This window comes from Urtica dioica, chromosome 8, assembly GCF_054948205.1.
Source record: "Urtica dioica subsp. dioica isolate 48M chromosome 8, U.dioica_male_clone48M_v1_H2, whole genome shotgun sequence".
In the NCBI taxonomy this organism is placed as follows: domain Eukaryota; kingdom Viridiplantae; phylum Streptophyta; class Magnoliopsida; order Rosales; family Urticaceae; genus Urtica; species Urtica dioica.
Genome location: NC_142763.1, coordinates 44,084,724 through 44,099,769, shown reverse-complemented (window position 1 = coordinate 44,099,769; position 15,046 = coordinate 44,084,724). Strand labels below are relative to the sequence as shown.

The following is a 15,046-nucleotide window of genomic DNA, read 5'->3' as shown; positions in this document are numbered from 1 at the left end:
AAGAACTAAAAAAAAAAGATTGATTAATGATCATATTTTACAAGTAAAAATAGTATTATCAACAAAACATAGAAAAATAAGTATTAGTAGGTGACGTTTGTTAAACAGTCACATAAAAGAGAACAATATTCAGTTGAAACATACATTTCAGGAATAACTACTGGCAGTCAAGGAAGAGTTTAATGTACATGGATAAAAATCATAAATTAAGAATATATCATAAGTGATATATATATATATATATATATATATATATATATATATATATATATATATATATATATAACGAAGTCATGAATGTAGATTAGGGGGCTGATTTGTAACAAAAAATTTAGGGAGGTTGATTTATAAATTTTGAGGGTAAAAAAATGTAAAAATAAAATAAAAATGAGTAAAAAATGAAAAAAAAAATTGAGAAGGGGTTATAGCTCGCTCTCACTCTCTCATGTTGGCTTCGCGCCGTTGACTAATTCTTTTAGGAATCTCCGAGCTATTTTTCAAGGAGAATATACATAGAATTTGCATCGATAACATTTAATTATAAAATTGGCGAGGACTCTAAATTCGTTATATACAGGGTATAACTGTGACACTATTACATTTTGTACATCATTTCTATGAATCCAAGAAAGCTCTGCCTCTTTCTTTGGTATTAACAAAACAAAACTAAAATAAGAATATATTATTCGTATTCATATATATATATATATATATATATATATATATATATATATATATATATATATATATTTCAGCAGCTAGACTTTGTCCGATATTATTCCTCATAGGTTGCAGTCATCCACTAAAAATAAATAATTTTTTTTGTTAATGAACCTGACAAATTACCTACCATATATATATGGGCAAAACCGGGAAACATAGATGCCATTAGGGGTGAAATTGGATCGGTTCGGTTCGGTTTTTGATATTTTTAATATCCGAATCCGAATTTTCGGTTTTTAAAAACTCGGTTCAGTATCCGGTCCAATTTAGTCAAAAACCGAAATTCGGTTATCTAAATATTCGGTTATCTGGTTTCTTAAATCCAGTATCCAGTCCGGTATCCAAATTTTAAAATTCGGTTATCCAGTTTGTAAAATTTCAGATCCAGTTTAATATCCAATTTTATAAAATAGATATCCAGTTTCTAAAATCCAAATCCGGTTTGTAAAAATTCAAAAAACGAGTACAAACGACTCTTATAAAGCTCCAAAATGACAATGCATAATCTAAAACTGAGTAAAAAAATAAAATTCAAAAGGACACTCCCCTCCAACTACATGCACATGTAAATATCATAATATAAAATTAAAATTACAACCCGAATGATCATAATAAACCATACAACAATTGAATTTGCATGCTACCTTTATAGATCACATAATCAAGTTGTAGTAACAGTAGGTGTTGATAATAATGACATAAATTTAAAATAAATTTGTTTTAATAAACAAACAAAAAATGAATATGTCAAATAAAATATCAAATTAATTATCTTACCCGAAACAACTTGCTTAGAATCATTTAATGCTTCCACTTCATCCATGTATTCTCGCAATACAACATGATCAAGTCTTTTTTTTAATATATATTTATTTTTAATAAAAAAATCGGTCAAATAAACGATCGATATCCAGATTTTCCCAAAATCAAATTCGATATCCGGTCCAGTTTTGTAAACCGGATCGGTTATCCGAATCCGAATTTCGGTTAACTGGCATGGCTCCAAATTTCGGTTTCGATTCGAATTGGATATCGGTTTTATCCGATTTTCGATTCGGTTTTGTACGGCCCTAGACACCATTATAGTAAATAGGGAATATCCAATGTTATAAAATAACTGTCCTCATATATTGCGCTTATATATATATATATATATATATTTATATATATATATATGTAGAAAGTTAAACACGTGCAAAAATTTACTATAATGTTTGCAATCATTTATAGGAAATATTTATGTCTATATATATTTTGCATTTTGTTATTCAAATATTGTATAATTAGGATCTATTTCATAGTAATCATTCAAAATTAAAGTGATCAAATAGTTTAAAACATAATTTACCTTCAATTTTAATAGATCTTTATTCATAACCAATATTTTGTTTCTCAGATAAGCATAATTATGAATTATATAACTAAAAATGTATTTTAAATGAAGTTAAAACTTTTGTATTGTGCTTACATGTGTACATGAAAAAAAAATCAACGTTTTAATAGAACTGTTGAGAGAAAAATGTATGTAAATTGATATGATATCAAATAGTTTTGATATTGTTTTTAGATATTTTCAAATTTTTGTTTTTCATTTAGCTTATAAAGCTTTTTCTTTTAATTTAGTGTCAGACTTTTTCTTTTTCTTTTTCTTGATTACGGTTTCTACATTTCTAATGTAAATTTAGCATTAATGAAAGAAAAATTCCCATGGCTCCTAACTTGGAAGAATAATATATCTACATATATATATATATATATATATATATATATATATATATATATAACTTTAAAAGTTTAAATACTTGATCATGAATAAAACCGACATATATTAGTATAGGCTGAGACATGTGTAATGATAGAAAAGATTACATAATATCAACATCAGCCAAATGAGCATAGTTACATTTTTGCATAAAGTAGCTTTGTCGTTTATCATTGAACATGTTGAGGACCCTTTATATATTATCGTTTATTGTTATAAATCAGCCAACTTTTTTAACGCAATTTATATAAAGCGGTGTTAAGGAAGCATGTTGAGGACCCATTGAGGATTAAATTGCTTAACATCCACACATATCTGTATATAAGAATATATATATATATATATATATATATATATATATATATATATATATTCTACATGTATGCTACACGAAAAAAATGGCAATTTAGTTCTTATTCTATCACTTTGGAATTGTATATCTTAAATAATACAGCTATATGTATATACATGTTAATTTAAAAACCCCTTTGAGATCATACTTTCTAGAAATTATTATTAGCTGCATTATCTTGTACATTTTGCGTAGGTAAATTAGTTTATATATATATATATATATATATATATATATATATTTATATAAATATGGGACATGTCAATACATAAATTGATACATTCACGTCGATTGGGTTTACAACTATGGTCAAGTTGGAATATATAAAGTCAACGGAAAATAGATCCAACACGTAACGATCAATATATATATATATACATATATATATATATATATGTATATTATACACACTGTGCAGATATATACCACAAAAATTATCATTTATTTAATGATATAAATTATAAGTTATAATGCACATACGTAATATCGCAACAAACATTAAGATATACTAATAGCTAAGCATCTATAATTTATAGTAAAAGAAACGACTAAAATATATTTCACGTATGAGTATGACATGCCTAGTTTCAAATAATTCACTCAACATAGACGTGGCAACTATAACTTTTAATTTTTTTTCTCCTCTATCTCCCAACTAATGATTGACTCGGACAACAGAAATATATAAAAATCCTAAGTAGTACAGCATATATATACATTTCTTGTGTCACACAAATAATTCCAAAAGCTTTTGCTAAATAAAAAGAAAATGGGTTTGTGTACTCAAATCCAGATAAAAACCCAGAAGTTCGGAAGCTCGCCAATGGTGAAACAACCATTTAGAGTTATCACAATAACATTTCTAAGCCTTTTGCTTCCGCTCTCATTTCTTCTCTTGGCAAGGCTTTCATGTGCTCGTTTTCTTTTAGCCATAGCTAATAATAATAATAATAGCAATCATTCCTCTCATCAAAACCCTAATTTCTTCTCAATCTTTCTCTACACAAACCCGGCTCTCCTCTACCTCCTCGTCTCGGCCGTGAGCTTGTCCACTCTAATCCACAACCTAACCGGGAAAACCACCCTTCTCACCAACATCAACCGATCTCCACCGTTGATTTACAACAACAATAAGAAGAGAAATCTCCACCGTCCGATCCGCCTCTACGCATCGTGGATCTTCCTATGCACGTTACAAATCTGCGTAGGATTAGGAATCGAAGGGAGTGTCGCACTCGGGGTTGATTTCTCAGCCTTTCTCGAGGCGCCGAAGAAGGACCATCGAACTTTGTTCAGCCGGGTCATATTCTTTGTGGGCCTCCACGAGACCATGCTGCATTGGTGCAGTCTCGTGGTGAGGCCCGTAGTGGACGACACTGTTCTTGGGCCCGACGAGGTTCTCGGGCACACGGAGAAGTGGGCCCGGAGGGGAGCGCTGGCCGGTGGGTTTGGGAGCCTTTGGTACTGGCGGCTCAGGGACGAGGTTGAGTCTTTGGTGGTCGCAGCCGAGGTCAAAGGAGAGATGTTGATGGTGGTCGGTTTCGGTGACTTTGTTGGTTGGTGGTTGTATTACTTGACCGTCACGGTAGGTATGGTTAGGGTTGTTAAAGGCGTTATGTGGGTTGTTATGTCCTTGTTTAGGACGAGATTATTGATTGGTCGATCCAGAAATATAATAGTTGACGATCATGATGATGATGATGATGATGACGATGATGATAATGATGATGAAGAAAAGGGTATGATCTCAAGAGGTAGCAATGTTGATGAATAGTAGTCTGGTTGGCGTGTTTGCTTTGCTTCAAAGATACTTTTTTTTTAAGATATGTATTCTTTTTCCATTAATTCTATACTCTTGTTGATCAAATTCGAGTGTGATGGTCAACCAAATAATGGAACAATGAATAAATATGTATCATTGCAACTAAGTTAGCTTCCATTATGTTTCCATTATAAGTATATATATTATTATTTTATAAGGCCATCTACACTCTTCGCGATAACGTATTGATTATCAATCATTTAGTAATTAGTTTACAAAATTTGCTAAACCAAACCATTCACGTAGTCTTGCACTAGTGATGTCAACGTGTATATTAATGTTGTTGTTAATCGGTACTAGTGGTACAAATCAATTAGGTAGTTAGAATTTCAGCTAGCTTGTGTACATAACTATACTCTTATTTATTCATTTTTTTTCAGTTGAAGAGAATTCTCACCGTTTTCTGTCTCTCCTCCGATCTACCTCTCATTCTCTCTCATCCACAGTCATACTATTCTCTCACACTAGGACAAATTGCGTTATTAGCGTCGGACGATTTTTGCATGCGACTATATAGATGCAACTAGTCGCATCGAATAGGGTCGTCAAGAATCAACAATATTTTTTTCTCATTTAAGTGGGAATATTGGCCAATAGATGCGACAAAGTCACATAAAATACTGAACTTTATCTATGGATGCGACAAAGTCACATCCAAAAGTCCAAATTTAAAAGAGGATAAAATTTCCCCTTTAATTTTCGTTCATTTAATGACGTGAAATTGTTATCCCCAATTTATTTTTAATTACACTCAGATGCGACAAAATCGCATCCATTGGTCAATTTGATGCGACTTGATATGGGGAGGACCAACAAACGCGAGAGGACCAATGGATGCGACTAGTCGCATCCAAAGAGTACCCGCGTTTTGGTGGGAAGGCTTTCTACGCGACTTTTGTCGCATCCAAAAATCAGATATCACGCCAAATAGTTTTAACGGAGTCAAAATAGATGCAACTAATCACATCCAAATGTTGCATCCATTGAGAGCAATGAATGCGACTTTCGGGCATGCGGATGTAACTTTCATCGCATCCAAAAGCTCTTTTTGTCCTAGTGTCATTCACGATCATATTATGGTATCAGAGTATTAATGTCATTTTTTATCAACATTTAGAACCGCACATCGAAAGATTGTGAAGTTGTCTATTTGCTAATCTTGTCTGGTCGAAAAGTGATTCTTGTTGTCGTCACCTGTAAAATAGAAGAAAATGAGCTAGAGGGGCATGGAGGGATTTTCCGTGATGCACTTTTCGGCACTCAATATTAGTCAGACTGCCTACTGTGATGTGGTGGTCTAATTCCCATTTTTAGATTTTAGAGAGAAAAAGTGATGAGTGAGAGAGATTTGACATGATTTGCCTAAGTCATCGCAGATCATTCAGATGGCCTCAAATGGGCCATCGAGATGGCTTAATGCGGTAGCCGAGAATGCTTCGTCTTAGGGGGTGATTGTCTCACAGGCCTAACCTGAACCTGATGACCTGATACTTTCTTTATATATGTTTTCCTCTCTTGTAGCTATGAGACCTCTTTGAATTAGTCACGGTTTCATTGTTGTCATTGTATATAGTCTCAACTCGGAATGTGGGGATCTCAATCTCAATCAGCACCATGGTTTCGATCTTGTATGTAAGTGAGAAGTGAGTTTCTCCATTGGCATTCCGGGCAATCATTCGGTAAGCCTAGAGGAGGAACGGTAGTTCTTCGGCCTAAGCGCCTTTTCTTTGAGCTTCTTCTTGAGATTGCTGTTTATCGTCTTATTGACTGCTTTGACTTGGCCGTTGGCTTGGGGATGAAATAGAGAGGAGAATGTCTTTCTGATTTTTAGTTGATCGCAGATTTTTCGTACTCAGGCGTTGTCGAATTGTGTACCTGAATCTCTAAACAATCGAGGTCAGGATTCTGTGGCGACAAATGATGTTTTTCCTGATGAACTTTGTTATTTTTGCTTCGATGATCTTGGCTAGCGGATCGGCCTCCACCCACTTGGAGAAGTAGTCGATGGCGAAGATGGCATATTCGTACCGCTTTGGTGCTCTTGGAAGCTTGCCAATAATGTCCATGCCCAATTTGGAAAAGGGTTGGCGACTGCCTTGAGATGTGGAAGAAGCGTTGATCTTTGTCACACTTCTTCAACCATTTGCATGTGTCTTTCTTCATTGTCGGTCAGAAATAGCCGTGCTTGTGTAAGGGCGAGGGAGTGTCCCGCAGAGTGGTTTCCGCAGTTGCCTTCGTGGATTTCATAGAGGACTTTGGTCGACTCGGCTTTGTCGAGGCATCGGAGCAGCGACATCGAGTAGCCGCACTTGTAGAGTACGTATAGGGCTTTCAATCTGTCAACTTCTTTACGGTCTTTAAGGAGTTCCCCTCTTCATAGGAATTCCATCATTGGGCTCATCCAAGTCAACAGAGGCGTATCTTCGATTACCCCGACTTTGTCTCTGGAGACGGTCGGTCGAGATAATGATTCGATCTTGACAGTCCACAATCTTTCTTCGTCGATGCCGGATCCGAGGCGAGCCAATTTCTTTATAAATAAAAAGAGATGAACCCAATATCAAATCGGTTCACGGATAGAATATGGGTCCATATCTATGTCCAAAAAATAAATCAATATCAAACCATTTAAATTAATCACATGAACGAATCGATTAATAAAGTAAATCATCTACCTCTGATACCACTTGTTGGAGAAACAAGGGTGGTATCAGACACGAACAATCGCTCCGATACCACTTGCAGGAAAATGAGGGGGGGGGGGTATCAGACACAAACGATTGTTCCGACACAACTAGTCGGTAAAACACGAGTGGTATCAAACACGAACAATCGCTCCAATACCAATTGTTGGTGACGAACGAGTGGTATCAGACACGAGCAATTGCTCTGATACCACTTGTTGTATTTATATGCTCACCTTGATAACCATATAAGTTGCAGAATAAATTAATTACGCTAACAAGAGATAATTAAAAGTATGGTTATCTAACAAAATCTATTAATTAAATAATGAAAGCATTCAAACATGTGAGGTAACCAATAAGAATAAAGGACAAGGTTCATAGAGAACGGATAGGGCTCACGAACAGAAACTTCTAGCTTTCACAATCCGTCTTCAAACGCCTTGATCTCTTTCTTCAAGCTTTCAGATCCTCGTCTTTGAACGCCTTGATCTCCTTCTTTAAGATCCTCGTACTCCTCTTGATGACACTGTAGTCTTACAAAACATAATCTTCGGACGAATAAAGAATTACGGCGTGAGACCACACTCTTTAATCTCACACGATCAAGAAACAAATGTTGTTTCAAGATCTCACTCTTATTTTCTAAGAACGGAATAGAGCCATTCTAAGGGGTAGAGAGAGAGAGAGAGAGAGAGAGAGAGAGAGAGAGAGAGAGAGAGAGAGAGAGAGAGAGAATCGGCCACACACTTGTGTTGGACGAATTTTTGGGCTTCCAAAAGCTTGGATTTTCTCTTCTCATGAACCCCCTATTTATAGTAGTGCAAAGAATATATTCTTGGTAGTTTCCAAAATATATTATACTAGTGAACCCCCTTATCTCATGAATCTTACTTTCTCTCTTAGCCACAGAGTAATATCTATGAGATTTTATTTTTTTGTTTAATTATAGAATATTTATTAATGAGAGAATAACGGAAATATCTTATCCTTTTAAATATCATTCTCTCCCAATATTCATGAGAGAGAATAAAGGACAATACCGTATTTCCTTATAAATATTATTCTCTCCTAATATTCACGAGAGAGAATAAATGAAAATATCTTATTTCCTTTTATATATTTTTCTCTCTCCTTTATTTAAACAACTAAAGAGAAAATATTGGTAAGTACCAATTAAGGATATGGACGAAAATTGAGGCACATGACTAAGAGGGAGTAATGCAAATCCTATGTGCCCAGAACCCTAAAATTTCGACTTCCTCATTTTGTTCAAGGCCCAATTGTTTAAAACTCAATTAATTATTTATTTACTTGGTCAAACAATAAACAAATAATTAATACTACCATAAATAATTATTTAATTCAGCAAATACCCATATTTCATAATTGATGCTGTCAATCACAATTACAGCTAGTGAGAGTATAATAATAATAACACATTATTATTAGATCTTCTTTATTCGACTTATCGAAGCCGAATCGGAGACTATGGACTTACTAATAGAAGATTAACAAATCTAACGAAAAGACGAAAAAAAATATTTCTCTTTTCCATATCGATTTGTCTAATCTTGATCAAACTCCACCTATGGATGTTAGTTGCTATTGATTCTGATATTCAGACCTAAACCCACTAATCATATGATGCTAATAAAGTAAACCATTATTCTATTTAGTAATCATTTATTTATTATCTCTCGTGAGCGAGAATTCCTAACAATCTCCCACTTTGACCACTGAGGATAAGGCATTTCCTTTTAGTCATTTTATTCTTAGCCATATCATACAGACATCTAGAAGTCAGAGCAGGATTGAGATTCTCATCATATGCAGTCTCACCTTAATATATTTTGTCTCAACAACGCATTTCTCATTTTAACATTCTTTAGTTCATACTACTTCGCAAGTGATCCTTTACTTACCTTTTTAATGTCAAGTCAAGTTGTTCGTTAGTAAATCAATATACTATAGAACACATTAACACTTCGCATACAGATAGATCATACACCAGACTTTATATCTTCTTGATAATAAGTCCCTTATCACAGGTGTACATCCATTTGGCACCAAGACTAGTTGTACCACAACATGTTTCAATCTCATCACCACTAACTATAGTGTGATATCATTGAACATATTTTTAAGAACTGTTATTGACCAATTTCCATTACTTGGTTATTACATAGCAGATCCTTATTGGTCGTGTTCATATTCAATATACACAGGACTCAAGGTTCTGCTATGTTGTCGCTCGTTTTCGGACAACGATTTAGAAGCCTTAAGCGGTTAGACCCAAGGCCGGACCAAGTGGTCTCGCTTTAGCTCGAACGTGTCGGACTTGGTATCCCAAGTCGTCCCTTAGCTTGGATGTCGATGGCATTCGTCGGAACACCTGAAACGAGAGAAAGAACACGTGGACTACAAAGGGAAAACAGAGGGGTTGCCTCTGTTTACCTCTCCGACGATCAACATTAGGAGTATTAAGATGGAGTATAGAGGGTTTAGTTTTTAGAAGGTCAAAGCTTGAGAGAAACGAGCGAAGTACGAGTTTGACAGTGTTTCAGTACTCAATTTTGGATTACCTAATTCGAGGGATCGAGCCTCTTATTTATAGGCGACCAAGGAGTGATTTAGAGACTCCTTGTCCGTGTGAAAGCCATACTCGGCCATCGGCCGGGCATGGCTTGGGTCGGCCGATGGCCGGGTGTGAGTCATGGTCGGCCGACCGTCGGGGGAACGCTCCAGGGCTAGCCAATGGCCGAGCATACCCCAAGGCCGGCCAATGGCCGAGCATGCCCTAGAGCCGACCAATGGTCGGGGTAGGCCCTTGGGCCGGCCATTGGCCGAGCATACCCTAGCGCCGGCCATTGGCCGAGCATACCCTAGGGCCGGCCATTGACCGGTGGTTACTCATGTGGCCAAAGATTCCTATAAAATTGGTAGTTAGTGAGCATAGTTATAAAGGTGCATGTACTATGATTCCTCACTAATCTGATATGGTTCTCATTTTCACTAGGTGCACTCCGTTACGTCACCAGAGTGAAATGGACTGTGGCTATTAGTCGAATTACCTTGGAATATAAAAACTGGGTTCTTTTTATTAGTATTTTATCCCGTGCATGTTTGCATTATATTTTTTATTTCCTAAATTATATTGATGGTTGTTTCTTTTCATATTGTTAATAAATGTACTTTTATGTTTTTAGTAATCATGTCGAACCCTATTATGGCCATGTTGTCAAAAGACGTCCTGACTGGAGATAACTTCCCTAAGTGGAAGTCGAATCTCAACATTGTGCTTGTGAGTGAATGTTGGAATTGATCTAGGGTTCAAGAAAAAGTTTAACGCTTCGCAAAGCGGCGGAATTTTAAAAATTTTCTTTTCAAGTAAAAACAGTTTTTTACTAACCTAGACAAAGAGCAAGTACATATAAATAAGAACTATAATGAGCATAGAAGTTTACTAACCTTTCTTGAAGCTTGAACTTTGAGAAGCTTTTGGAAAGTTTGCAACGCTCGTCTCCCCTCGCAGCACGTCTCTCTTTCTTTCCTCGACACCTCGAGCAACCACGAAAGTTTCTATCACTAAATCACTCGAAATAAAGGAATTAGTGAGTGTGCACTTTTAAACACTACGACTTAAGAACGAGTCTTGAAGTCGCAGAGCTAAACACTAGGTCAAATGAGGACCTAGGTGCCAAAACTAAAAATCGAAAATAAACTAGAGAGAGAGAGGAAGGGGCGGAAATCACAAGCTCTAGAGAGAGAGGCTCTCAATCTCTAACTTATGTGGAATTAATAGAATGAGAGGAATGAGGGTCCTATTTATAAGAGAGGGGTTGGCCTTGGAAAGAAGTAGTTTCCTCTTATTTTCCAAGCCTTTATGAGCAATCTTTTATTGCCCATTCCTATCCAAGATAGGTGCCCACCTCAAGCAAATCCCCAAGGGATTAGTTTCCTCTTTTGTTTCTCTCTTGGTTGCCTTGGCCGAAATTCCCTATACAAGCATGGGAAATTTGTTTCCTCTTTTTCTTTTGGCAAGTATCTTCATACATTAATGCACAAAATATTCTCTCTACCTATGGGTATGTTGGGCGCCCAAACTCATTCTAGAAGGAGCTTCTAGAAGCTTCTTCATTTGTTCATGACAACATGAGAAAGGCCCATTAAGAATTTTCAATAAAATTCTTATGAAATGAAATTAATCCACAAGGCCCAATTATTTTAATATGGCCGAGTGACATTAAGTCATCAAATGAACTTGTCAAAAAATTTATTGACATTCATTTCATGCTATGTCTCAAAAGACAAAAATACCATTTTGACAATTTTCGTTCTTGTTTTGACTTAGCTTCCAGTTTAACTATTCCTAATCGATGTGATTCGTGACAGTGACCTCATGGATCCAAATGAACAAAGCTTGAGCTAAAATACTTGGACTCAAAAGTTCACAAACCTTTTCCAAGTTTAGCTTAATGTAAACTGACTCCACTAAAGAGTTGACACTGAAAATCTCTCGGTTCAAATGAATTTATTTTCTACTCAAGAACTCAACCTAATTGTAATGAGTGGATCCACAGAATATTATCAGTGTTTACCCTTCATGAATATCATCAGCTAGTCGGGATTTACAAAATTACCATTTTACCCTTCTAGCTGTTATTTCATAAAGACTGATGTTTTATCATAAAGCTTCTGACAAGGAAGATTGAATGAACGTTTCAACTTTTTATTAATGAAAAAGCAATTACAAGCAAGATTCTTCATGAGACTTTATTACATCAAATGTACAATATAAAGATTACAACTCTTCTTGTGGGCACCATTGACAACAAACTCCCACTTGACTCAAAGAAGATGTGTGTAGTCCTTCATGCTTAATCCCTCTCGATGTTGGTCGAAGACCTTGTTCGCTAGGGCCTTTGTGAATGGATCTGCTAAGTTGTCCACCCTTGAGATCTTCTTCACTTCCACGTCTCCGCGCTGCACGATCTCTCGAATCAAATGGTATTTCCTCTCAATATGCTTAGAGCGCTTATGGCTTCGAGGTTCCTTTGAGTTAGCGACAGCCCCACTATTATCACAATAAAGGGTCATGGGCTCGTCGACGTTTGGAAAAACTTCCAAATACTTAAGGAATTTTCTAAGCCATACAGCCTCTTTGGATGCTTCACAAGCAGCCACATATTCTGCTTCCATTGTGGAGTCAGCAATGCAAGATTGCTTAATACTCCTCTACACAACAGCTCCACCATTAAGGATGAACACATATCCCGAAGTGGATTTCCTGGAATCCTTATCGGCTTGAAAATCGGAGTCGGTATATCCCGTCATAGTCAGGTCAGTACCTGAATATGTAAGCATCAAGTTCCTAGTTCTTCGAAGATACTTGAGAACATGCTTAACAACAATCCAGTGCTCGGGTCCAGGGTTGGATTGGAAACGGCTAACTACGCCAACGGCGAAACAGATGTCAGGTCTAGTGCAAAGCATAGCATACATGAGGCTTCCTACGGCAGAGGCGTAAGGAATTTTCCTCATGTCTTCAATCTCTTGTGCAGTCTTGGGAGACTGGTCCTTAGAGAGTGAAGGAGATGCCTAAAGGGTGTTTGGCCCTTCTTGGAGTCTTGCATCGAGAAGCGATCCATCACCTTATCAATATAAGATGCTTGAGAGAGCGACAGGGTCCGGTTTTTCCTATCTCGAAAGATTTGGATCCCCAGAATGTACGCGACTTCTCCTAGATCCTTCATATCGAATTGCTTTGCCAGCCAGACCTTAACCTCAGATAACTTGCCCACGTCATTACCAATGAGTAGTATATCATCGACATATAGTACCAGAAACACAACTTTGCCTTCGTGTATTAACTTGTAAACACATGGCTCGTCTATTGACTGTTCAAAGCCGAAGCTCTTTACAATTTCATCGAATCTAATATTCCATGACCTAGATGCCTGCTTTAGTCCATAAATGGATTTAAGCAACTCACAAACCTTGGTCTCTTGACCTTTATCCACGAAACCGTCTGGTTGAGCCATGTAAATGCGCTCGTTAAGATTGCCATTCAGGAAGGCTGTGTTGACATCCATTTGCCAGATCTCACAGTCGAGAGCTGCAGCTATGGATAGGAGTATGCGGATGGATTTAAGCATCGCGACTGGCGAGAAGGTTTCTTCATAGTCAATCCCTTCTTGTTGGGTATAACCCTTCGCCACAAGTCGTGCTTTGAACGTCTCGACGTTCCCATCAGGGCCCCTTTTCTTCTTGTATATCCACTTACACCCTACGGGTTTAATCCCTTCAGGAAGGTCTACAAGTTTCCAGACTTTGTTGACATACATCGAGTGCATCTCAACTTTCATGGCGTCAAGCCAAAGGTTTGATTCAGAACAAGCCATCGCTTGGCTATAGGAAACAGGATCATCCATGTCAGAGACGGCTACGAGAGAGTCTCCATAAGACATGTACCTGTCCGGCTTTTGAGTAGCCCTCCCACTACGTCGAAGTACTACTTGACGAGATTCTGATGAGTTAGGTTGTGTTTCAGTTGGGGTGAGAACAGTTCTTACAAATGAGGTAGAAGCTTCCTCACCCAACTTTTCTTCAAGCACAATTTTGCTCCTAGGTTTTGCATCTTTCATAAAGTCCTCCTCAAGGAAACGAGCATTCGTGCTAACGAAAGTCTTATCGTTCTCGGGACTATAGAATGTGAAACCTTTGGTTTCCTTTGGATATCCAACGAAAAGACACAATTCTAGCCTACTAGCCAACTTGCTAGTCTTTTGCCTCAGCACGTGTGCGGGGCAACCCCAAATTTTGATGCGGCCAAGATTTACTTTACGGCCAGTCCATCGTTCATAAGGAGTACCAGGAACCGTTTTGGACGGAACTTGGTTCAGAATATAGGCGGCTGTTTCGAGGGTATATCCCCAAAAGGAAAGAGGGAGTGATGAGTAACTCATCATTGATCTAAGCATCTCCATAAGAGTTCGGTTCCTTCTCTCTGACACTCCGTTTTGTTGAGGTGTGCCAGGTGTGGTAAGCTGAGAAGCGATTCCTTCTTCTTTAAGAAAGTCATCGAACTCTCCAGACATATACTCACCACCTCGATCAGATCGAAGTGTTTTGATCACTTTGCCAGTTTGCTTTTTCTCTAAAGCCCTAAAGACCTTAAATACGTTAAAGGTCTCGGATTTGTGTTTGAGCAAATAGACAAAACCATATCGCGAGTAATCATCGGTGAAGGTAACGAAGTATTCGTATCCCCCACGTGCCTGTTGGCTGTGCGGACCACATACATCAAAATGTCCTAGTTCCAACAACTCAGTGGCTCTTCGACCCTTATCAGAGAAAGGTCGCTTAGTCATTTTTCCTTCTATGCAGGATTCACAAGTAGGTAGTGAACCTATTGTAGAGGCTTGGAGTGGACCGTCCCTCACAAGTCTCTTAATCCTATCTAGACTGATGTGACCATGTCTTAAGTGCCATAGGTGTGTTGATTTTGTTAGATCGGAGGATTCATAAAGTTTGATCCTCTTTGGCTCCCTAATTAGATCATTATCTATTTCGGTGTCTAAAAGAGAAGGTTGAGTGGGATAGATGTAGAAAAGAGCATTGTTCATACATGCATCAGTGACAAAAGAATTATCAGGAAACGAAATACGAATTCCATTCTTAATGAACTTTAAACAATAATC

At 37.1% G+C, this 15,046-nt stretch overlaps 1 protein-coding gene across 1 annotated transcript; it reads left to right on the top strand.

The window, feature by feature from the left end:
• Positions 1–3,403: 3,403 nt before the first annotated feature.
• LOC149389909 (uncharacterized) lies at positions 3,404–4,765 on the top strand. The gene has a single exon (XM_089623627.1). The coding sequence runs from the start codon at positions 3,607–3,609 to the stop codon at positions 4,609–4,611; it is 1,005 nt and encodes a 334-aa protein (XP_089479753.1). The 5' UTR covers positions 3,404–3,606; the 3' UTR covers positions 4,612–4,765.
• The last annotated feature ends 10,281 nt before the right edge of the window (positions 4,766–15,046 follow it).

What these genes read in the sequence shown, in the direction of transcription:
- LOC149389909 (XM_089623627.1), top strand. Translation starts at nt 3,607, where the DNA reads ATGGGTTTGTGTACTCAAATCCAGATAAAAACCCAGAAGTTCGGAAGC.